We start from the raw sequence: 25,982 nt of genomic DNA, 5'->3' as shown, positions 1-25,982 counted from the left end.
TCACATTCACTCTCTATGTGTCACACAGTCACTCACACACTCTCTTGGTCTCATACACTCAGTCTCACAGAGAGTCTGTCTCACACACTCTCTCTCTCACACGCACTTGCACACACACTCATTCTCACACACACACACTTGCACCCAGACTCACTCTCACACACACACACTTGCACCCAGACTCACTCTCACACACACACTCGCACATACACTCTCTCAAACATACACACTCAGAGGAAAGCCTTGCTAGCGCCCGTTTCATTTGTGTCAGAAACGGGCCTTTTTTACTAGTAAATTATATTTAAGGCTTCTGATTTTATGTTTTAACTGACAAATCCTAATGCAAAACAATTTAAATGGGTATTCATTGGATAAACACCAGAAGACACCACCTTCTCTAGACCTCTTTCTCCTCTCCCCTGGCTTGTCTTGAATCCTACACTCAGTTTTTGTGCCTGTTCTGCACTTAGGACTCCTAAGTGAGGCAAACATACGTATTCAATTACACCAGAAAAATGTACCTCACAACAGTACCTGTGGTACAACTGCACAGATAAACACTGAGTTTTTGTATCCTCAATGAACATCTAAAAAGTTGGAAACATCTAGTTATAATTTGTAAATACCTAAGAATAAAAGCTGTACTTATATTACTTCTCCTCAATTATTTTTGCTTGGGTCTCTAAAGACACTGCCAACATGGATACCCATCACTTAAGCACCAGTCCGACCCAATCTCTGATGCAAAGTCACTTTCATAATAGAAGAGGTTATAAATAGAATACCTTATAATACGAGTCCTACACAAGTTCCAGTGAATTAACTGCAAAACTTATCTACATAGTTTTGGGTTTGCTTTATTTAAGGGGGGGGCAGGAAGGAAGTAATTCCTTACCTATGACAGAAGTTCTCCACAGAAATTGGGGTAATGCAGCCATTCCTCTTGGTGATATCAGGACAGATCCAAGTTGGACTTTTGCTCACCTAAAGACCTGTAATGTTTTCAGGGGCATACACAAAGGTTCCTACATTCACACAGCTCCCTCTGCCCACCAGTCAGTACTAAAACTGAGAAGCTCTGCAACTTAGAAGGGAGAAGGGGTTGGATAGCAAGGCTGTATTATTCTGTTTACAAAGAACTCCCCATTACAGGTAAGCAAACCTTGAAAAGCAGCCAATTGGCCACCTGAACCAATTTTAAAACAATCTGGGGTACAATGGTCCTGGGTGGTTGGAAATGAAGGCAAGTACCTGAAGAGTTTTTGTAGAACAGTTTGTCTAAAGGCACTTTCAAGCTACGATAATGAATCCAGGCAGTAACATTAGGTGAAGGTGTGCACTGATGACCAAGTTGCAGCTTTAAATACATCCTCTTTGGAGGTGAACCATAGGTTGGCAAGGAGAAATTAGATCTTACCTGCTAATTTGCTTTCCTTTAGTCCCTCCGGACCGGACCAGGATTGGACTGTTGGGTTGTGCCCGCCTACCAGCAGGTGGAGACTGAGAAAAAACTCTGACTCTAGAGAGCCAATAGGAGCCCTGGCCATGTGACCTTAGCCTCAGTATTTGAATAACAAAGCAGGAAAGAAAGAAAGAACTTCTGTGCCGTATGGAATCCTAGCAGCCACAAATTCCTCGGCAAAACCGAGTACTAGAGCTCGCCAGCAACTCTCACCAGAGAAGTGGCATGGCCCATTCATATTAGAGCTCGCCAGCAACTCTCACCAGAGAAGTGGCATGGCCCATTCACATTAGAGCTCGCCAGCAACTCTCACCAGAGAAGTGGCATGGCCCATTCATATTAGAGCTCGCCAGCAACTCTCACCAGAGAAGTGGCATGCCCATTCATATTAGAGCTCACCAGCAACTCTCACCAGAGAAGTGGTATGACTCACTTAAGGTTTCATACATATTCCATCAACTGAGCTCACCAGCAACTCTCACCAAAGAAGTGGTATGACCCATTAAGGTTTTATATATATATATATTCCAGCAACTGAGCTCACCAGCAACTCTCGGCAGAGAAGTGGTATGACATATTTAAGGCTTTATATATATTCCAGCAACTGAACTCACCTGCAACTCTCACCAGAGAAGTGGTATGACCCATTAAGGTTTTATATACATTCCAGCAACCGAGCTCACCAGCAACCACCAGAGAAGTGGTATGGACCACGCAAAGTCTTTTTTTTTTTGTTTGTTTTTGTTTTTTAAACATTCCACGTGTGGTAAAGGAACGAATACACTTCCAAACTTAATAAAAGAATCTAAAGAGTTGATAGAACATGGGAGGGGCCTGGTCCGGTCCGGAGGGACTAAAGGAAAGCAAATTAGCAGGTAAGATCTAATTTCTCCTTCCTTAGCATCCCTCCGGACCGGACCAGGATTGGACTGTTGGGAAGTACCAAAGCAGTAATCTTATGGGAGGGACAGACATTGAGAATGTGGTAGAGTCCCTGAAGACACCCAAACTAGGATGAATACGAAGCCAAAGCTTGACGATCCAAGAACCGCCAATAAACTAAATAGAATGACTACAAAGCAAAAAAGCTGAAGCTGAAAAGTCCAAGCGACGCTGAACATTGTCCCCTACCAAGTGGCCGCTATATATTGTCCCCTACCGCACTATCAGTGCAGCGCAAAGGACAGAGAGACTCGAGAAAAAACGACTGAAAGAAGGATGACAAAGGTAGAAGCAGAGCCGCCTGGCAACAAAAAACTGCAATGAATCTACCTCAGCTGAGAAAGTGGAAACCGAAATCCTGAAGTACAATACTCCAGATATTGTAGACTATTGCTGACCTAGCAACAGATTGGAAGTATGTAAAGCCTGTCAGTGAGAAAGTACCTGATCACTAGAAGCTAAATAGGTAAAAACAAGAATGCAGTTAAATACTATGCAGAAGAAGAAGGTACCTAAATCCTTGCTGCAAATTAGACTGAAGGTCCAAATAAACTGACAGCCGCTGCAGTTACCCAACATGAAAAAAAAAAACATATCTCAGAGCGCAATTCAACTGAGAGAGAAAGAATCATCTGTAGCTGTTGCCTCTGCAAACCAATCACCTGAGACTCTTGTCGTAGACCCCAATTAGTGAAAACGGGAATAAATCAACAGTAGACACTTGTTAGTACCTTTCATCTGTTAGATACATATAGAAGTCCATAAAACACTACACAGTTCCAGGAACAACATGTATAGAATGTTTGTACGTTTAGGAATCTAGCCAGGTGCTCATGGTCTGGATTGGCCGTGGACAGAAAGGTGGGCTCGATAGGACCTTTGAGCTTGTACTTATGTAGTAGAACTATAAATATACATATATCTTTTCACAGATGCAGCCATCAAAAAACTGGTCACTGTGTATATGCTCCCGGCATACCTGCAGGAAGAATGCTCAATCTCAACCACCAGACCACTAGTGAGAATACAGAGGCCAACTGAGCGGAGGGATTCCATCAGAGATAAATATCTGGATACGAGAGGGCATCTATCTCTGCCGCTGACAAGTCTTTTTAGCAAGAGAGTAAGCGAGGCACATGGAAGGTCAGAGCGAAAAGAAATAGTTGTAGAACTGGGACCTCCCCTTAAGGTACTATCCACTGAGAACTCTTTTTTTTTTTTCTTCAATGGTCACGAAATTGACAGAGTGAAAAGCTGCCCAAAAAAGACTACCGAGACTCCAAAGCGAATGAAGAAAAAATTCCTTCTTGGGAGCTAGAAAGTAAAATTTTACTCTGCAAAATAGAGCAAGGTAATGGCCGAAGGCCCAAGAACATCCAGAGAAAACAGAAAGTGGGACGCTTGTAGAGAAGACAAAAACAGTCTGCGCCAACTTGACTAAACAAAGAGAGAAAAAATAGAAACATGCTATGAAATCTAATGAGATCACACGAGAGCTCAAAAGAGAGCTCAAATGAGAGACCTGGCTACATGCACCCCATAACCTAGGGTGTGCCCAAAATGCACCACCCGTTGCTTGACCTGACAACTCTGCCAATAAGACTGTCTGTAATGAACCAGACATCTATGGAAAGGATGAAACGACGAGACGTAGTTTCATGAGCGCCGCTGCTACTACGACCATAACTTAAGAAAAAAGTGCGCAGAGCCGACACGAGACCGAAGAGCAGGGCAAGAAAACTGGTAATGAGGACCTTATCATCCTCGTATCACGGACATTACTCCTCCTATACTGAGATGTACTAAGATGTACCGACCCACATCCATAAGAAATGAATGTGGTACTTGCAACCTGGATTGACCACAACTGAGGACAGGATGCTGGGCTTAATGGACTCTTAGACTTTCCCCGTATGACCATACTCATATACTAATAGCAAAAATGCACAGGAAGTGAAAAAATCCCCTTCCAATTGAAAGGAAGGTCTGGAATGAGGACATACAGAATGAAAATGAAAGGATCACCATATGTTGAGAGCGTGGACTGAGACACACTGGCCTTTAATTTTACCGGATCTCCCCAAACGTCGTATCATGTCATGCCTCCTTCCTCACTGAGATGTACAGAGATGAACAGATGCACACTCACGAGATATGAATGTGGTATTTGCAATCTGGATTGACCCCATCTGAAAACAGGATGGGGACTCTTGGCCTTTCCCATTATGGCAACACTTATGCCCTTATTGCAAAAAATGCACAGAAAATGAGTGAATCTCCTTCCAAGAGAAAAAAAAACTCTGGAGAGAGGAAGAATAAAATGAAAATGAAAAAGAATAGACTTGGAAAATACCTATTACGGAAAAGGTGGTGAATTTGTGCCACAGGAGACAAGACTGTACCTGACGTCAAGAAAGCTTGAAACAAGACCCTAAAATCTGTAAGGAAGAGAAAGGGATAGCAGATGTTATGGATGGTCATACTGGACGAAACCAGAATGTTTACCATGTGCCCAGGCTGAATAGATAGAGGAAACAAAAATACAAGTAGATGGCGTGAGGACCTCCCACTATCCTTAAGTGGGAGAAAATGCAAATTGACCTGATAACTTTACTCCCTAAGTGGACATATATCTTGTAAGTCCTAGAAGAAAACTAAGATAACACATGAGAAACTCCAAGACAGTTGGAAAGTAGAGAAGATGTGAATAAAACATGCCTTCTAAAGCATCTGAGAAAACTGGGTGCTCGGTAGACAGGACTGAGTCTCCTAGAATATGAGAACCATCTGAACCATGTAGCCTATGCAGCTGTCATCTGCTATGCCAAAGAGAACGCATAGCCATGAAAGAAAATTGCTGAAAGGAAGTAAGACCTTATGTCTAGAATTGCAAAGTACGCAACAATTGAGTATCAGACAATGTATTTCATTGCACATGGCATCTGAACCATATAGCCTAGGCTCTAGAGAACGTTTGTTAAGATCTTAAAACACTGTATAAGAACATAGCCACGGAGGAAAATTTCCTGAAAGGAATTAAGATCTTATGTCCAGCATTGTAAAGTACCAAACAAACAATGGCACCTGAACCAGATAGCCTATGCCATAGAAAATGTTTGTTAAGTTCTTAAAACACTGTATAACATCATAGCCATGAAGGGAAATGCTTGAAAGGAACTAAGATATTATGGCCAGATTTGTAAAGTACTAATTAATTGACTATTAGACAATGTAGTCCTATTCACCAGGAAATGAGAAAGACACAGAGTGACACACACTGGACCTCCATAAAAACTGCGCTAGACAACAGCAAAGACCTTTCCTCCAAACATCACACACAAGGGAAAGGAATAGGAAATTGGTTATTTTGGAGCTGAGATATAATTTAATTCGCCCCATTGTCTAAAACAGAGAATTCCCGACTGAGCTGCACTTTGAATCGGAGTCTTGCCAAGAACAAAGAAATCGCCAATTGAGCTGCACTTTAATTCACAACATTGCTAGCAACCAAAAAGTCCCCGACAGAGAAAAAACAGAGGGAAAAACAAAATGAGCGCCATTCGCATCGTAACATTTCGGTTTTTTTTTTTTTTTGGGTTTTTTTTTTAATAGCTTGAAAAATACATGTAAAAATTAATTGCGGGGAAAATATACTACCAATTGCCCCAACTACCGGAGAAACAATATCTCCTTTCCATTGCACAAACAGCCAAACACAGTAAAAGCAGAAAAACGCTGCCGCGTCAAGGGAAATTGCAGCTGCAGGCAAAACAATGGCGGCCAAGCGCGCCAAAATGAGAAGAATAAAGTTCGGGGGAGAAAACCACTGACCAGACCGACGAAGAAGCAGGAAATCCGTGCCGCTGAAAAACAGATAACCTCCGATGCCGCACAAAACATGGTTTAGCCTCTGGCCCGACAGGAACCGTCAATACAGCTCCCAAGCTATACAGACCTGTCCAAGAGCGAGCACGCGCTTAACAGTTCGCGCCTCTCTCTTTTTTTTTTTTTTTTTTTTTACAACTACCGCCGCTAACAACGCCGGATAGCAGAGGAAAAATAATGAAGATAACAAAAAACCGCCGATTAAAGTCACAGACGCTGACTTTTCACTTTTTTTTTTTTTTTTTTTTTAAATAGCTCCGCCAGAAAAGAAAATAAAGACTCTTCAAACAGAATAAGACAGAAGAGCTACCTGCTCGTTATAAGACTGGGGAAAGCAAAAACTACTTCCTTTAAATTCCTTTCATTTGAATTAATTTTTTTAATTTTCTTTTACTTGATTTAATTCTTTAAAAACAGCTGCCTATTAAAAGTGGCTGCCTCTCCCAAAGACGGTACACTTTTCCAGAGAAAAGGACGGCCCTTCCCTGCTAAGCCAGGGAGATGGGGAGGAAGGGGGGGTGGACTCGAGACACCCGAGTTTAACACCCCAGAGGCTGTCAAAGAAAGAAAAGAAACCCTGTCAAGCCTCTAATTACGATTCCAGGCACAGAAAAAGTATTATAAATATATCTGTAATATCTTATAGAGAAAAAGAGAGAGAGAGACTAATGGGCTCACTTCCTACCTGCTGGGAGACTGAGAAAATACTGAGGCTAAGGTCACATGGCCAGGGCTCCTATTGGCTCTCTAGAGTCAGAGTTTTTTCTCAGTCTCCACCTGCTGGTAGGCGGGCACAACCCAACAGTCCAATCCTGGTCCGGTCCGGAGGGATGCTAAGGAATAAGAGATTGCTTTGACCACAAAGTTAATGAGCCCTGATGGGGTCTAGAGAAGGGATACCTGCTTGCTGATAAAGTATGCACTTTATCACCCAGTTTGAGACTATGTTTGGCAACACAAGTGTCCAGTTTGTTAAGATCAAATTAAACAAAAAGCAGTATGGAAATCAACTGCCTTTCAATATCCATGTTGTGATTGAAAGATTTTAGTTTGGGTTACAGGAGACCAGGGCTGCGGAGTCAAACAATTTTGGGTGGAGTTGGAGTAAAAATATACTGACTCCAGTTTCAAAACAAAAAATTACAATATATGGTAAATTTATCATTTTATGCTTAAATATATTTTTGTGCTGATCTAATTAACTTATATTTACCAGTACTTTAGATCCAGAACAAAAAATGTAAAGCCTAATATCAGTCAGATATGGACTGTAGAAAGAGTTGGAGTTGAAGATTTGGTGTACTGACTCCACATCCCTATAAGAGACATCCTCTCTTTTGTATCAGTAGGAAGGGATAGGTTCTCAGAAGTTAGGCTAGTCCATTGCAAGATGAGCTACAAAAACCAAACCTACCAAGGCCAATGAGATGCTATGAGACTCATGCATGCCAAGTGTTATATGATCTGCTGAATGACCTTGAATAAGAAGGGAATATGCAAAACAGCAAACAGACTGATTTCTTGACATGGAGAATGCATCTGTTCATGCCTACTTTTCTGGGGCAGAAGACTGGGCACTTCATGTTGTGTAAGAGATCTATAGACGTAGTCTAGTGGTTAGTGCAGTGGACTTTGATCCTGGGGAATTGAGTTTGATTCCCACTGCAGCTCCTTGTGACTCTGGGCAAGTCACTTAACCCTCCATTGCCCCTGGTACAAAATAAGTACCTGAATATATGTAAACCGCTTTGAGTGTAGTTGCAAAAACCTCAGAAAGGCGGTATATCGTCCCATTTCCCTATATTGGGGAAACCCCAATGTTTGAATAAGCTGTGAGCAATGGCCCCGTTGAAGAACCATTTGTGAGCGTTTAAAAGTACTGTTGTAAAAAACAGGGGAGGGAGGGGGTCATTTCTACAGGATATGGAGAAGTGGTAGGCTAAGGTTGTTTTTGGTGCAAGATCACCAGCGTGGTGCTTTGCAGAACTGTGGTTCTGAAAATTCTGCAAGGCTCCTTTAAGACCCTTCCTCTTCAGAACTCTTCTTTGTGAAATATTGTGAGACCATGAAGTCTGTTGCAACTCTGGTAGCACAAGAGAAATCAGTTTTCCTGCTACTCCTATTCAGTGAACACTCTGTGGAGCACAATGCGTCAGGAAAAACATGTTTTTCACTCCTACCAGCCCTTCCCCTATGCTGCAGTGGTGTGGAGCACCAAGCATCAGTCCTACAGTGGGCGATTACCCAAAGTCCTGTATCCTGTGAGTGGAACAGATGCCAGAACTACTTTGTAGTTGGGTGGCCAGGTCCTTCTGACTTTTGGCTTTTATGTTCACCCCTATGTTGCCTTGCTCAGCCCTCAGGTGCCTTTGTAGAGCCTAAAGTGGATCAGTGGTTGGTAGCCTTGGTTTTGTATGCTCCAGTTCCCGCAGGCATTTGACTAAGCCCACTGGCTATACGCATGAAAGCTTCTGGAGAGCTGTCCTGCGGCCAGGTTTTTTTTTTTTTTTAATTCAATCAGGGGACAACAAATGCACATTTGGTCTACACAGATTTAGCAGGAGAGGGCAGAGGAAGTTTTGCCAGAACCAAAATACCTACGTATGCCCACCAAACCTTCCATGGTTTCCTGGGCTCTAGGAGAGCCAATGTTCAACCTAGATCTGTCCTGATGATGTCATCAAGTGTTGCTGCACTGATTCTGCTTATCAGAGAAAGGGTACAGATTCTTTTTGTTTATAACTAGTAAAAAAAAAAGGTTCGTTTTTGACACAAATGAAACGGGCGCTAGAAAGGTTTTCCTCGGCTCCCCTGCAGCCACCCATGTCCAGCGACCCTCCTCTCCCCCTGCAGCCACCCATGTCCAGCGACCCTCCTCTCCCCCTGCGCTCACTGAAGCCACCCATGCCCAGTGAACCTCCTCTCTCCCCGCCCCCCCTCCTGCCACCCATGTCCAGCGACCCTCCTCTCTCCCTTGCCCCCCCCCCCCCCCCCACCCATGTCCAGCGACCCTCCTCTGGACATGGATCAGCTGTGAGGCATGTTTTTTTTCCCTCCGGGTTCTGAAGTTGACATCATAATGGCTACGGTGATGTCAGCCTGATCTACGGAGCCACGGTCCCAGGCAGCAAGTCAGAACGTTGGAGGTGAGAATTATTATATAGGATAAATTGTAAATTTAAATGTTAATTTTCCAGCTAATTAAGGGTTCTATAAAGGTACAAAAAAGTCTGGTGCTTACCACAGGTACTATTGCTGGGAACCTTTTCTTTTTGGTGGAATAAATTACAAATGTACATTTGTGTCACTTAGAGGAGTCAGAGGTGAAAACAATTTGAGTGAAGGCTACAAGACAAGACAGCAGAGGGGTGATAAAAGAATACTAGGAGAACTGGTTGTGTTTTTTTTTTCCAATATACTACCTACTTCAAACATTTTTGCATGGGGAGAGGGTGTTTATCATTTAAAACCTAAAAGCAGAAAATGAAATTACAATTTTAATTTTCTTTAATCCCTCCAGACCAGTCCAGGGCTTATAATATATAGTAAATTAAATGACAACCCCTTCCATCCCCTTGCAGCACAATGGATCCATGAGAGTCACTCCTCTAAGGTAAAACAATTATGAGGTAATAAAGCATTATTTTTAAGGTATTATAAACAATACTAATATAGACAAATGAAAGGACAGACAGGTTGAATGCCTCATTTCATATAACTGAGCTCTTAAGTCACTTTGTGATGTCATGAGCAGAGCAAGGAATATAGAATCCTAAAAGACAGTATGAAAGCCCACTGTCGCAACTAGCGAGTTGCAAGGGGACAGAAATCCAACCGTCCTTGTCTGTCCCCACTGGAATCCAACCCATCCCCATTCGTCCCCACAAGAAAATAGCATGTCATGAGCACATAAGCACCGCCATACTGGGAAAAGGGTCCATCAAGCCCAGCATCCTGTCTCCGACAGCAGCCAATTCAGGCTTCAAGAACCCGGCAACCCCCCCCCCCCCCCCAATTTTTTAAAAAATAATGTTCAATGGACTTTTCCTTCAGGAATCTATCCAAACCCCCCTTAGGCCAGCTGCTGCCACTACGTTCTCCGGCAATGAGTTCCAGAGTCCAACCACACGCTGAGTAAAGAAAAGCTTTCTCCTATTTGTTTTAAATCTATCATATTCTAGCTTCATCCTGTGTCCCCTGGTTCTATTATTGTTTGAAAGTGTAAACAAACGCTTCACATCTGTCCGCTCTACTCCGCTCATTATCTTGTAGACTTCTGTCATATCACCCCTCAGCCGCTTTTTCTCCAAGCTGAAGAGTCCTAACTTTCTTAGCCTTTCCTCATAGGGAAGTCGTTCCATCCCTTTTATCATTTTCATCGCTCTTCTCTGCACCTTCTCCAATTCCTTTATATCTTTTTTGAGATGAGGCGACAAGAATTGGACACAATATTCGAGGTGCGATCGCACCATGGAGTGATAAAATGGCATTATAACATCCTTGTGTTTGTTTTCCATCCCTTTCCTAATACTCAACATTCTGTTCGCTCTCTTAGCAGCCGCAGCACACTGAGCAGATGTTTTCAACGTCTTGGCAATGATAACTCCAAGATCCCTTTCTAGGTCTATGACTCCTAACATGGAACCTTGCATGACATAGCTGTAATTCGGGTTCCTCTTACCCACATGTATCACTTTGCACTTGTCATTGAACTTCATCTGCCACTTGGGACGCCCAATCCCCCAGTCTCGCGAGGTCCTCCTGTAATTTCACACTCCTCCTGCGACTTGACGACCCTGAATAACTTTGTGTCATCTGCGAATTTAATTACCTCACTAGTTACTCCCATCTCTAGGTCATTTATAAATATGTTAAAAAGCAGCGGTGCCGGCACAGACCCCTGAGGGACCCCACTAACTACCCTTCTCCATTGAGAATACTGACCATTCAATCCTACTCTCTGCTTCCTATCTTTTAACCAGCTCTTAATCCATAGTAATAACCTACCTCTGATCTCATGACTCTCCAGTTTCCTCTGGAGTCTTTCATGAGGCACTTTGTCAAATGCCTTCTGAAAATCCAGATTCACAATATCCACCGGCTCCCCATTGTCCACGTTTGTTCACCCCCTCAAAATAATAAAGTAGATTGGTGAAGCAAGACTTCCCTTCACTAAATCCGTGCTGTCTCATCAGCCCATGTTTTTGTATGTGCTCTGTAATTTTATTCTTAATAATAGCCTCTATCATTTTGCCCGGTACCAACATCAGACTCACCGGTCTATAATTTCCCAGATCTCCTCTGGAACCTTTTTAAAAAATCGGCGTAACATTGGCTACCCTCCAGTCTTCCGGTACCACACCTGATTTTAGGGATAGATTGCATATTACTAATAGTAGGTCTACAAGTTCATTTTTCAGTTCTATTAATACTCTGGGATGAATACCATCTGGTCCTGGTGATTTACTACTATTCAGTTTGCAGAACTGACCCATTATATCCTCCAAGTTTACAGAGAATTCGTTTAGTTTCTATTAGATTGTAAGCTCTTGAGAGTCACGTGATGCTAGGCGAAGGGAAGGTCGCCGCTTGAGAGAGCTCCGAGTCCCCTCGCAGAACAACTTCCTAGCGCTGTACGCATCGGCAGAGAACCCACGAAACTGCGGTAGAAAGACACGGGAAACTCCCCTGGTGTGAGCAAAAGCTGGCGAATTGAGATTCGGGTCGGAATGGCCACAAAAATCAGCCGGAAAGACAGCACACGGAGCCGCACGGGCGAAAACAAAATGGCGGAGATTGGCGCGTCCAGCGAATCGGTGAGTTCCGCTTGCGCAGCAGAGATAGCCGTGGAAGTCTCCACTTTATTAGAAGCATCTGTCGACAAAAACTTACAGAAAATCTCAGATCAAATAGTGCAAATGGACGGTAAACTAGAAAGCTTACGCACAGATTTGACTGGGTTTCAGCACAGATTATCGGACGTGGAAGATCAGTGCCAGCAAAATGAAAGCAAGCAAGAACAAATGAAAGAGCAATTGAACAAACTGGAAGCTAAAGTAGAAGATCTTGAAAATAGATCACGTAGGAATAATTTAAGGCTGGTGGGGCTTCCGGAGTCAATACGCGAGGTAGAGCTGCGGGACTTCCTTGAAACATGGCTGCCCAAGACACTAAACTTACCTGGGTTGGAGAAGGAGTTAAAAATCGAGCGAGCACACCGGTTGGGCCGTGCTGGACAGGACTTAGAAAGACCTCGTGTGATAATATGTAAAATTCTCAACTACACCCACAAGCAAGAAATATTGCGAGCATGGAGAGCGAGAGGCAAGGTGCAGTATGAGACCCGCACTATCCTTTGTTTTCAAGACTTTTCAACTGCAGTGGCAGCCCAGCGCAGGCAATTTGTGGAAGTGTGTAAGAGCCTGTATGAAAAAAGAGCTAACTTCGCTCTGATGTTTCCTGCCAAGCTAAGAATTCAGTACAAGGGCAAACAGCACTTTTTCAGCTCACATGTGGAGGCCTTGCACTTTGCTAACAAAATGGAGCAGAGAACGGAGGAAGGGAGCGAGGCCACAAGGAGCAACAGCCCACGAGATCAGTGATAAGGAGGTGACAAAGGCTTGGTGGGAACAAGCGGAGGAAGATAGAGTGGACATTGAACACATACAATGGCAGGACTGCACAGTAAGGACTGTAAACAAATATAGAATCCCTGAATACATGCAAGCACTTTTTTTTTTTTTGGTTCATGGAGGGAATTACACCAAAGTTTCCTGGATTATAGGCTGTGTCTAAGTTAAAGTATAACTGATGTACATTGAAGGCCAGTACCATATATGCTAGGAAGCAGGACTGTATAATGTTAGAAGCTCATAACTAATAGGGGGTGAAGCAAAATCTGGAGGTCAGCGCTGGGGGAACAAGGGGGGGGGGCGTGACTCGTTCTCTAGCGAGAACAACAGGACAGGAAGAAAGGAGATTAGAGGTGGGGGGAGGGGGGAAAGGAGAAGGGAGGGGAGGGGGAAAGGGAACTATGGAAAGGAGCAATGGGAGAGAGGGTTTTTTTTTTTTTTTTCCTTATTCCTTCCCTGTTTGTTTTGATAGCTTCATATGGCTCGCAGCCGCAGATCAAAGAAAGGAGGGTGCCCAGGGGCTGGGGGGCGCTCTTCAGAGTGCGAAAGTTATCAGAAACTGTTATGGGTATAAAACAAAAGACTAGACTCAATTAGGTTGATATCCTGGAATGTGGGGGGGGATCTCCTCGCCTGTGAAACGTACTAAAGTGCTGCAGGCTTTGCAGAGACACAAGGCTGACATAGCATTCCTCCAGGAGACCCATCTCTCCAATAACGAGCACAGTAAATTTCAGAAGGGTTGGGTGGAACTGGCAGTAGGATCGCCAGCACAAGGGAAAAAGGGAGTTGATATTAATTAGGAGGGGCCTGCAGATGCGAATTAGAACAATAAAACGGGACGAGGGAGGCAGGATAGTGATAATGGAAATAGAAATAGGCACATCTTCATATATTCTGTGCAATATATATGCACCCAATGTGTATGACAAGAAATTCTACACCAAATTATTGGAACTGCTGGGCTCCTACCAGGGGGGCAATGTTATACTTGGAGGGGATTTCAATATGGTGATAGACCCTGAGATAGATAGATGTGGCAAATTGGGTCTACAGCATAGATTCCAATCAAGAGGTGTGCCTTTCCTCTGCTCAGCCCTCAACCTGATAGATGTGTGGAGAGTATTGCATCCTTCGCAGAGGGACTATACGCACACCTCCAGAGCGCACTTGACCCAATCCCGTATAGATTATTTTCTCATATCCCCAACACTGTTTTCACAAGTGCCAAAAGCAGAGATAGGCCCATGTGAGATTTCGGACCATGCGATGGTATGGTTTGAACTACAGGTTAATGGGAGAGGGCCTGGGAAGGGAGGGTGGAGATTCCCGTTCGAACTGTATAGAGACCCGAATTTTAAGTCCTTTATCAGTGAAAAATGGCAGGAATTTCAGCAATTTAATGGAGGTCACAGGCAAGAGGTGGTACTATACTGGGAAACAGCCAAAGCAGTAATGAGGGGGGAGGGGATAGCCTACAGAGCTAGAGCTAGGAGAATGAGGGATAAAGAGATCCTTCGCTTGGAAAGAGGCTCGGGTGAGAAGGAAGAGATTAGGGGAGGAAGTAACAGACGAGAACAAGAAGGAGTTGCTCATAACTCAGAAAAACCTAAACGAGCTCCTTCATCAAAGAGCACAAAAAACGCAAATGTATTATAAATATCAACTATTTCAATATGGAAATAAAGCAGGCGCATTATTGGGCAGGTTAGTGCAAGGGAAGAAAGGGCCCTCAGGGATCCTACAAGTGAAAGATAGAGGAGGGAACCTCATAAGGGGAACTGGAGATATTATAGGGAGATTTAGGGAATTTTATATGGCCCTGTATGCAAAACCTACCGATATTGTAGAAGACAGTAACCTATATTTAATAAACCAAAATTTGCCCAAGATCACTGAGGAGCAGAGAGAGACTTTGAACAATCCTATTGAGGAAGGGGAATTGATGCTGGCCTTACAGCAAAGTGACTTGCATAAAGCGCCAGGGCCAGACGGATTCAGCATAGCATTCTATAAGATCTTACAAGAGCAGGTCACACCTCCTCTGTTAAATTTATATAACAACATGATCTCAACTGGGACAATGCCAGACTCCCTTAACATAGCAAAAATTATCTTATTACGGAAACCGGGGAAGGACGACACGGACGTAAGTTCCTACAGACCAATCTCCCTATTAAATAGTGATCTTAAATTATATGCGAAGATCCTGGCTAATCGGCTGGCAAAGCTTCTGCCCAGGTTAATAGCACCCCCTCAGGTGGGGTTTGTGCAAGGGAGAGCAGTGGCAAAGAATGTAAGGGCACTGTTGGCATCCTTGGAGACGGTGGAAAGGCAGAAAAGGCCTTCTCTGGTTGTCAGTTTTGACGCAGAGAAGGCCTTTGATAGGGTGGTGTGGGGTTTCCTATTTGCGGTACTAACTAAGATGGGCATTGAAGGGGCTTTCCAGGCTGCGATAGGAGCACTATATGTAAATCCTCAGGCATATCTATGGATTAACGGGGAACAATCATCTCTATTCCCTATCAGGAGGGGGACGAGACAGGGGTGTCCTCTCTCGCCCCTACTATTCGTCTTGGTATTAGACCCATTGATCAGGGAAATTATGGGCCACCCAGAAATAGAAGGGGTAAATTGGGGACCTGAGGGGTTTAAGATTTCTGCTTTTGCAGATGATTTATTGGTCCATCTAACACAACCAAAGAGTTCTTTGGAGGCCCTATTAGAACTTTTTAGGGAATATGGGGATTTCGCTGGCTTTAAAATAAACTATTCAAAATCATTAGCGCTAGCCACAGATAATAGCGTGAGGCGGATGTGGGGAGCAAAGTTCCCACTACGATGGGCATCAGAGTCCCTCCAATACTTAGGAGTACAGATTCCCAAAAAAACATCGGAAATACATTTGCTGAATATAGGTAATAGGATTGCAGCGTTGAGGGACCGATTAGACGGATGGGAGCCCTGCCACTTAATCTGCATGGGAGAGTGCATTTGTTTCGTATGGCGGAATTTCCACGATGGTTATACTTATTTCAGGTACTCCCTATACGATTACGGGCTAAAGATGTAAATCAAATATTCAAATATGTCAGGAAATTCATTTGGAGAGGGTCAAAGCCAAAACTCCCTTTGAAGTTCATGATGGGGTCGTGGAGAGAGGGAGGCATTGGCTTACCAAATCTCCGCCGCTACAATCAGGCTAGTCTACTCCGGCACCTGGGTGACTGGTTATTAGATAGGCAAGATTACACCCCCCGCAGCTTGGAACAGGAGTGTTTCAAACCATACCACTTATATTTCTCGTTACAATGCCCGAGCCGACAACTCCCGTCATGGGTAAGCAATAGCATACTGGTCAGACCTTTGAGACAAATGTGGAGAGAGTTAAATGAGATATGGGGGCTAGCGGCGGACGTAACAGATCTTCTGCCTTTGCAGGGCAACCCATAGTTTTCACCAGGTACGGAGAATAAAGTACTTTGTAGGTGGGCAACGATGGGGATCACTAGACTGGAACATGTACTGGATTCCAAGGGACGATTGTTGGAACTTGGAGCTCTGGGGGTAGGTATTACTCAAAGTCATCAATTTGCGTATTATCAGATAGCACATTATGTTAGATCTTTAGAGCAAGGGAAATTGAGTAGTGGACATGGGCGCCAAATAAGGGCATTCTTTAGTTCTATGCAAGGGAGGCGTTTATCAGTTTCTGGACTACAAAAAGCGTTGGGGGAGATGAGCAGGGGTAGAGAAACAGACCATATTTTAGGGAAATGGGCTCATGATCTAAAGTGTCCAAACCTGAAGCTAGACTTTCAGAAGTTATCGACGAGGATTCCCACCCTATCGAGAAATGCAGCCATGAGGGAATGTCAATACAGGATTTTATATAGGGCTTACATGTCAAAGTATCAAGTATCCAAATTTGGAGGAGGAATTGATCCTTTATGCTCTAAGTGTGGGCAGAGGGAAGGCACATTATATCACTACCTTTGGGAATGTCATAAGATCCAGAACTATTGGAGGCAAATTGTGGGATTTCTAGAGTCGATACTAAAGAGCAAGATTCCACTTACTCCGCAGGGTCTCCTTTTAGATCAGTATGAGTTATTTGTTTTGCACACGGGGGGAGCCCGGCAGTTCATCAGGAAAGCCAGTTTAGTAGGTAAGAAACTGATTCTGCAGGCTTGGGTACACTCTGAACCGCCGGAATATTGGCATTGGAGAAATAATTTATATGAACTGATGTTGATGGAGAGGAGGGAGGTGGGATCCTCCCCAAAAGGAAAGAGGGCATTCCTGAAGATCTGGGAACCTTATATTCAGTCTCTGGCACCCAGGGCGAGAAGCTTTATTCTGAACCGACTATGAAGCGGCCATATGTTTTTTTTTCCTTCTTCTCTGTCTCTTTCTTTCGGTTTAACATTAGGTTGGGGGGAGTGGGCGGGTAAAGGGAGAAGGTGGGGTTGTTCAATGTCACAGTGTATGGGAGAGCTGTTAAGGTGGAGTAGAAGCTACACCTAAGACACAAACATGGTTAACAGAACAAACCAAAGAACTTGGTAGCTTGGTATAGTAGCAGACGAAGTCTGCACAATAAAAGTGTCACCTTCCAGAACGGGGGAGGGGGTCATCAGAGTACAAGACCCAGGACCTCCTCCGGGATAGGGGGGGGGGAGCTAGTTTAATATGGAAAGTCAAAGCATGCACATATCAACTCACACTTAGAGGGGGGGAGGGGTAGAGATGATAATGTTAAAGTTTGATAACGAGCTGTATCATACGGTTTAAACAGAGCTTGTTTAAAAACTCTGAATCTCTGTATATGCACCAGATTAACAATGTTATCGTTGAATTGTCATAAACAAAAAAACTGTTGAACCTTATACTAAAAGGAAGGGAGGGCGGGGGAGGGAGCGTCAAGGGATAAAAGAAGAAAATGACTTGATGTATGTGGACGGATTACAAGTTGTCTGTTGTATTAGTAAGGTTATTTGTTGGGCATGATGTCTATATGTTTTGTATAATACGTCAAACAAATTTAAACTAGATTGTAAGCTCTTTGAGCAGGGACTGTCTTTCTTCTATGTTTGTGCAGCGCTGCGTATGCCTTGTAGCGCTATAGAAATGCTAAATAGTAGTAGTAGTAGTAGACTCGCCTGCTTCAAATACCCTTTCCGACACCGGTGTCCCTCCCAAATCCTCCTCGGTGAAGACTGAAGCAAAGAATTAATTTAATTTCTCCGCTATGGCTTTGTCTTCCCTGATCTCCCCTTTAACACCACTTTTGTCCAGCGGCCCAACCGATTCTTTAGCTGGCTTCCTGCTTTTAATGTATCTAAAAACAGTTTTACTATGTATTTTCACTTCTAACGCTAACTTTTTTTCAAAGCCCTTTTTAGTCCTCCTTATCTCCACTTTGCATTTGGCTTGCCATTCCTTATGTTTTATCTTATTATTTTCAGTTGGTTCTCTTCTCTATTTTCTGAAGGATTGTTTTTTGGCTCTAATGGCTTCCTTTACCTGTTTATTCACACTGGCTGACATTTGGTCTTTTCTCCTCTTTCTAATACACGGAATATATTTGTCCTGTACCTCTAGGATGCTGTTTTTGAACAGCATCCACGCCTGATGCAAGCTTTTTACCCTGCAAGCTGCTCCTTTCAGTCTTTTTTTCACCATTTTTCTCATTTTATCGTAATCACCTTTTCTAAAGTTAAACGCTAGTGTATTTGATTTCCTAAGTTCACTTCCTTCAAAGCCAATTTCAAAAGTGATCATATTATGATCACTGTTATCAAGTGGCCCTCGCACCGTTACCCCCAGCAGTAAAGTCTAGTATTTTTCCTTCTCGTCGGCTCCTGAACCAGCTGCTCTATGAAGCTGTCCTTGATTTCATCAAGAAATTTTACCTCCCTGGCGTGTACCGATGTTACATTAACCCAGACTATTTCCGGATAATTGAAATCACCCATTATTATTACATAGCCCATTCTATTTGCTTCCCTAATTTCCTTTGACATTGCTGCGTCCGTCTGCTCGTCCTGGCCAGGCGGACGGTAGTACACTCCTATCACCATTTTTTTCCCCTTTTCATGTGGAATTTCGATCCACAAAGATTCTAATAGGGGTTCTGTATCCTGCAATATTTGCAGCGTGAGTCAAGGTTCTCATTAATATACAGTGCTACCCCTCCTCCAATCCTATCTACCCTATCACTATGATATAATTTGTAGCCCGGTATGACTATGTCTCACTGGTTATCTTCCTTCCACCAGGTCTCAGAGATGCCTATAATATCCAATTTTTCATTGTGTGCAACGTATTCTGGCTCTCCCATCTTATGTCTCAGGCTCCTTAAATTTGTGTATAGACATTTCAATGCATGCTTGTTGCTCAGTTTTATATCGTTTAATACATGGCATTATTAATATGTTATCTTCAGTCTGGATATTATTAAATTTACTTAAGGCCATCTGATCCACTACGGTCTCATTGACATCCTTACTTACAAGGAACTTTTTCTTCCCTGTTTGGGTGATATCCTCAAAAGATAACCTTATCCCGAACCATGCGCTTATGAGCGACTGTCGGCCGTCCCCCGTTTCTAGTTTAAAAGCTGTTCTAGTTCATTTTTAAATGTTGACGCCAGCAGCCTGGTCCCACCCTGGTTAAGGTGAAGCCCATCAGATCGGAATAGGCTCTCCCTTCCCCAGAATGCTGCCCAATTCCTGACAAATCCAAAACCCTCATCCCCGCACCATAGTCTCATCCACGCATTGAGACTCCGGATCTCTGCCTGTCGCTTGGGCCCTGTGCATGGAACAGGTAGTATTTCAGAAAATGCTACCCTAGAGGATCTGGATTTGAGCTTCCACTTGTACCAAAACGGCCGGCTCCTCCCCAGCACTATCTAAAATCTTGTCTAGGTGCCGTGTGAGGTCCGCCACCTTCGCACCAGGCAGGCAAGTCACCAGTTGATCCTCACGTCCACCAGCCACCTACATGTCCTCACCCAGTCCCAGATGAATTTAATGGTACATTTAAAAAATTCCTGTTAACTTTCAGTCTCTCTCTGGGTTTGCGTCGCAGTACTGCAGGCAAGGAAGGAATGGAACCTGGAACACTCTGGTGCACACATATAAGACTTCTCTGATTCACTGGCACTGTGTGCTAAGAGATCGCAACATGCACGCGCCAGTAGGTCAGGTGACAAATGATGCTCATGCCTATGTCAGAGCTGAGGTCTGCGCATTAGCCTGGGAGCAGAGAGGATTAATAGTAACATAGTAAATGACAGCAGATAAAAACTGGATTTGTCCATCCAGTCTGCCCAATAGTCACAATCGTGATCAATTCATGACTAAATCAACAATGAATGAGGAAACAGAGTTATATGAGAGATCAAGGTGATGGTCTGTGATGCTACATTAATGAAAAAACAGGCATAAGACAGACCTAGGGCCCTTTAAGCAAATACAATGACAAAACCAAAACCAACCTCAACATCTCTGTCCTCTATCAGGACCCTCGTGGTTCAAAACAAGTAACTGAGGAAAACACTCATGGCCACTGCCAACTTGTGCTCTTGCAAAAAAAAAAAGAGGCAGGGATCTATTTTTAATCACAACTAATGAAACCCTTGCAGCAATGTATGTCACTGCTAGCTGCTAACATGTCTGTTATCATGCCACTAAAATTACAGTAGTACAAAGTTCTACCACCAGTAACTGTCCTAATGCCTTTGCTGTGTCTAGAAAGTTTCACTAAATTGCCTCAAATTTCAAGACCTTTCTCGGCACCCTTCTAGTGGCACTGGCACCACTGGTTACAATCCCCTGGTCTAGCTCATTAACTCATTACCGGTCTTCCTTATATTGTCCTGAACTAGACCTTCAAAAAAAATTTTTTTTTTTTAAATCTGGCTCCTAAAGGGCATCCCTAGCCATTAGTAATCACTTACAACTAGTACACAGAATCTAACTGTGAAGAAGGAAAAAGAGATCAACGGGGGAGGGGGGGGGGGGTCAATGGCACTTAAAAGAAAACAGTTGAACACTAGATAGGTCTTAAGGTCTTATTGTCTTTAGTTGCCATCACATTCTACTTTTTGTTCTTGTTTTGTGGCTGCTTCTCGCCACTCAGCAAATCACAACAATTAAGAATTTGTGATCCTCTTAAAGTAGGACTTAGATCTATCTTGTATCATTCTACGCTTGCTTCTCCTCCACTCTGTTCTTGCAGGACAGAAATGATTATGGCATCAAGTATTCAGGTGTGGAATCTATGCCCTGGAAAACAAAGTGCCTAAATTTATTTCTTTATTGCATTTGTATCCCACATTTCCCACCTCTTTGCAGGCTCAATATGGCTTACATTACAACATGAATAATGGAAATATATAAGAAATTATAAATTTAGTATTGCATAAGGACCTTGGGTAACATGAAAATGACAAAGAAAATATACATTTAGCATAAATCATATGATTGGTGAAATCTTGGAGGAAAAAAAAAAAAGAGAGTATGCTCTAAACATTCTTGTGTTAATGTCCTTAGACAATCTGAAGCTACTACAGGTCTACTAGATATAACTAACGCCTGAAATATTGGTGCTTAACACTCATGCCTACCCTCTCACCTCATGTCCAGCGTAAAAGGCAATCTCCTCCGAGTTGGCTACCACACGAGAATGCATGTATCTCAACTCGCCCTTCCGTCGCGCTTCCTCGGCCACCAGCTTGCCGAACTTAGGCGAGCATCCACGTAACACCTTGGCAGTAAGGAAGACCACTAGGCCAGCAATGAGAGAGGGCCAACTCGTGTTTGCACCCTTTGTCCTAGCCGTGCTGATGAGGGTGTAGGTGGTAACGGCTATATCCAGGACAGGTTTGGTCAGGTTCGAATAAAGGTGAGCCATGGAACCAGCTAAGGCGACCAGGTCCTCGGTTAGCGACTGATCAGGATTGCGCAGGCGACCATCCATGTTACTAACCCTGTAGTAGGTTTGGCGAGTAAAATAAAGGCGGTAGGCATGGCCCACCAGGCGGCTGCGGAAAGCCAGGCTGAGCTGACCCTCCAGGTAACGGATGGCACTGTTGATGAATGTGGCTGGCAGGGCAATCAGTAGCCACTTGACCAACTGCCAGGCAAAGCTAGCCGGCTGCCTCTTAACGATGCAGCGGGCAAGTCGCCCATCGAGCTTGGCCACATACACTGACAGGAAGGTGCGGGAGATCAGGGCTGCAGTATGTAGGGCCAGTAGCCCCAACTCTTTGCAAGCCAACCTTGGAAACAGCAAGCGCAACAGCCGGAGTAGGCGGCGAAGGAACAGCCGGTTCACACCTGTGGACTCATAACCTGGGCTGCTACTGTTGGCCACAGACGTTGTGGTCTTGGAGAGGGGTCCATTGGGAGCAGGAGGCTTAGGGGGTGGCAGCAGGAAGCGCTTCAAGGAGGGGTAAAGCCTTAGGGCACTGTAGGCTGCCAGGGCCACCACTGCTGCCCGCCTCAGCGTGCTGGCTTTGGGTGCCCGAGCAGGGCACACGGGGATCTGCATGGTTGCCCCCGCCCCTCCCCGTCTGTACCCCTGGGTTTATTTCCGCCCCCGGCCCGAACGCTTTCTCGTTACCCTTCCCTCAGTCTCTCGTGGGATACTGACGCGCCCGAGCGGCGCGCTTTTTCCCCCCCTAGAATCTACGTGTTTCCCCCACCCCCTCCCTCCCCAAACAGGCCACTGCCTCGAATGCCGATCTGCAGCCGCGCACGAGACACCCCCCCTTTCTAACCGCCGCCACCGTTACGTGTAGCCCCACATTTCCCCCACGGCAAACGCATACCGTCCCTGCGTCACAATTTCGCGCCCCTCACTAGCGCGCGTGTCGTGGACAATCACAGGATGGAAGAACTACCTCTGTCACTGTCACTGTGCCTGGCTGCCTGTGGAGTGTTAATTGAAGCGGGGCGGGGCCTAAAAGCAACGGGGGAGGAGTAAAAGGGAGTTGATTTCACTCTTGGTTCAGAAACAAGGGGGTTTAAACCTCCTTAGTTCGCAAAGCCCCCGCGTGCCGAGAAAAGGCACAGAACGCGGAGTGATTGAGAGATCTTATTGAAATCTTGCCCTGCCTAGGTTTTCCTTTCCTTTCTCTCTTTATCGAAGTCAATTCCCAGTTCTTATCCAGCCTTCCTCTTTAACAAAAATATCCATTCCTGGAGAATTGGGAGGGGCTTGGACTAGGAGGATAGGGTACTTCCGCAAAAGGTGGCATCTACACAGCGGTTGCCGCAAGGAGGTAACCTCCTTGGGTGAGGTCGGCTTTCTACTTTATTCTACGCGCTACGTATTGTTCTTCGTTTGTGCACGATGTGCGCATGCTCCTTATTGTCTCAGTCAATGAGGTTAGATTGCACCTTATCATTGGTGTTCAGTTCCATTTCAGATTTACCTAAAATAGAAAAGTAATTGAGCATGCGCATGCTCATGCTCATGCTCACTCGCTATAGCTATCAGGAGGCTGACGAAGACGGTTTTTTATGTACAGTCCCATATGGTCTAGCGGTTAGGATTCCTGGTTTTCACCCAGGCGGCCCGGGTTCGACTCCCGGTATGGGAATGGTTACTTTTTTACATTTCCCTCGTAAATCCCCTTTTAAATTGTCTCCAAAATTGTTTTATAAAATATGTGTACTATACACATATTTCTATTCTTTCCAACTTATAAGAAGTTGGAAGGAATTATACAAAAAAGGTAAAGAATGGAGGCAAAATAACTATTCAAAATTTTAACAAAATGGGATTAAATTTTAAGATTGTAAAAACCAGTAAAAAGACACACTGAGCAAAATTAGACAAGGGGGGGGTCCAGAAAAATTACCCCCCCCCAAAAAAAAAAAAAAACCTGTCTAATGCATTCCTATAGAAGTTCCAGCTTCTGTAGCATAAACTTAAGTTAAACATATCACTTAAGACATTCCTCCTTTTAAACTGTCCCTCTCTGCTGCCAGTGAAGAGCACTGCTATGGGCTATGGTGTTTGCAAGATGTAGAAAACAGCTTCAGAACTGTTGTAAGCAGTTAAAAGTTGCACAGTACACAGCATATTAAAATGTGTGGTAAAAAGGCTATTAATTTACAGTAATTCAAAGAAGTTTTTAAGCTGTGCTTGATGCCCACTGTGAGAGCACAGTGAGAAACATACATACTTGCAGGTTTGAAGTGGTGCAGAAGAGTAAGGAGCCTCAGCAGTCCCCTCCTGGACCTAACCAAGGAGGTTTGATTAATAGGAGAGATCATGGGGTGTTCCAAAGAGGTTTAATAACACAACAATAATTTTGCTACTGAGCGAAAAACAAGTGATTTATACTAAATTGAACCCACCGATTCCAAAGAATGCACCATGTTCAAAATCTGCATGATTGTTCATAAAATCATCTATGGAGATGCCCCGACCTACATGCTAGACCTTGTGGACCTGCCACCCAGAAATGCTAAACGATCTTCCCGCACCTTTCTCAACCTACACTTCCCCAGCTGTAAAGGATTAAAATACAAACTAGCACACGTGACCAGCTTTTCCTACATGAGTATGCAGATGTGGAATGCACTACCAACTCAGTTGAAAATGATAAACGAGCTAAATAGCTTCTGCAAAGCTCTGAAAACCTATCTCTTTAATGAGGCCTTCCACGAGAACACATAATTAACTATAACACAACACCTAACACCTTTAATCAGAATGTTTTACTCTACAACTGCTTGACCAGATCCTCTTGTTCTCTTTAATTTCTTTGTAACACCAATTGTATTATTTACCCTGTTATGGCATTGCCATAACAGATCTTTGTAAGCCACATTGAGCCTGCAAATAGGTGGGAAAATGTGGGATGCAAGTGCAATAAATAAATAAATAAACAAATATGAACTCCGAATTTGCCTGACACGTCTAGATTTTAAGTTATACATGCAAAGCCTATTCACTTATAATATTAATGCATTATATATTGGAAACATGGAGAGAGGTTCCATATAGATATTTCTACAATGGAGAACAGATATCAAGGCCACTGGAATCCCAACATGATGGGGGACTACTGCTGGTTTTTGCAACTGGAAAATATGACCGGTCACAAATGCAAAAGTAGATGCCTGAAGCACTTTTAACAGTACTAGGCCTTGCTGAAGTAAGACTTTTAAACTGGAATACAAGACTTTTTTGAAATTGTGTTATTCCATTACATTTTAATATACTGTTTACTATGTAAACAGCGACGTCAGACTCCGAAAGTGGATTGAAGTAGCAGTGCCAGCTTCTTTGAACAGCACAGAGTGAAGGAGCCTAGGACGAAGAAGAACTTAAAAATGGCAGGAGGAAGCGGACCTCGGCTGGCGGGGGTTTGGGTCCCCAGCCAGCAAAGGTACCCACAGCAACGGCGGGGGAGGGTTGGTGGCGGTAGGGGGGTCCAGGGCAAAATCTGCAGGGGCCCAGGCCCCTGTGGCCCCACGCAGATACGCCCCTGGTCCCTACAACCAAGCAATGCTAGGAGTTTCTAGACTAGGAAAAGAAGCAATAATACACTATACATATATCACTGGTCCTTACATCACCCAGGCTTTTTACATCAGCTGGGGGGGCCCTGTTCACAGCAAAAGCCAGGAGTTTCTTTGACCAGGAAATATGGTTCTCTGCGTAGTACGTACGTTACTCACAGACGAGCTCCCAATTTTACTGACAGAAATTCCCTTTTTTGTTAGGCTTAGAACACATGTTCAGAGCTAAGGAAAATTACAGAATGCTGTGGGAATGTGGTCACATGTTTCTCAGTCCAGGTGGCCAGTCTGAACTCAAAACAGGCTCCACCTCTCTTTTCACATACCAAATTAATTAGAACTGTGTCTTTCACACAAACAGAATTACTTCTAATCAAAAAATACAGACCCCCGAGTGCACTTGTCAGTCAAGGCAGAGTTTAAAATCTTCCACTAAACCATTACCAGGAGAAAAAAAAAATATCTGCACGAATATATCACATGCTAGGGTGTACCTGTAACCAGCCCCTTCAA

The 25,982-nt window shown here is 43.9% G+C and overlaps 1 protein-coding gene and 1 non-coding gene across 2 annotated transcripts in view; one reads left to right on the top strand and one right to left on the bottom strand.

Moving 5' to 3' along the window:
• ABCD1 (ATP binding cassette subfamily D member 1) overlaps positions 1-22,482 on the bottom strand; it is a 103,541-nt gene extending 81,059 nt beyond the window's left edge. Inside the window, exon 1 of the mRNA XM_030194077.1 lies at positions 21,565-22,482. Within this exon, the coding sequence (XP_030049937.1) occupies positions 21,565-22,482 (918 nt within the window). The remainder of the gene's footprint in view (positions 1-21,564) is intronic.
• A 982-nt stretch (positions 22,483-23,464) lies between these two features.
• On the top strand, positions 23,465-23,536 carry TRNAE-UUC. Its single transcript has one exon. It is a non-coding gene; the product is annotated as a tRNA-Glu (tRNA).
• The last annotated feature ends 2,446 nt before the right edge of the window (positions 23,537-25,982 follow it).

Source organism: Microcaecilia unicolor, chromosome 2 (assembly GCF_901765095.1).
Source record: "Microcaecilia unicolor chromosome 2, aMicUni1.1, whole genome shotgun sequence".
NCBI lineage: Eukaryota > Metazoa > Chordata > Amphibia > Gymnophiona > Siphonopidae > Microcaecilia > Microcaecilia unicolor.
This window is presented reverse-complemented; position numbering and strand designations above follow the sequence as displayed.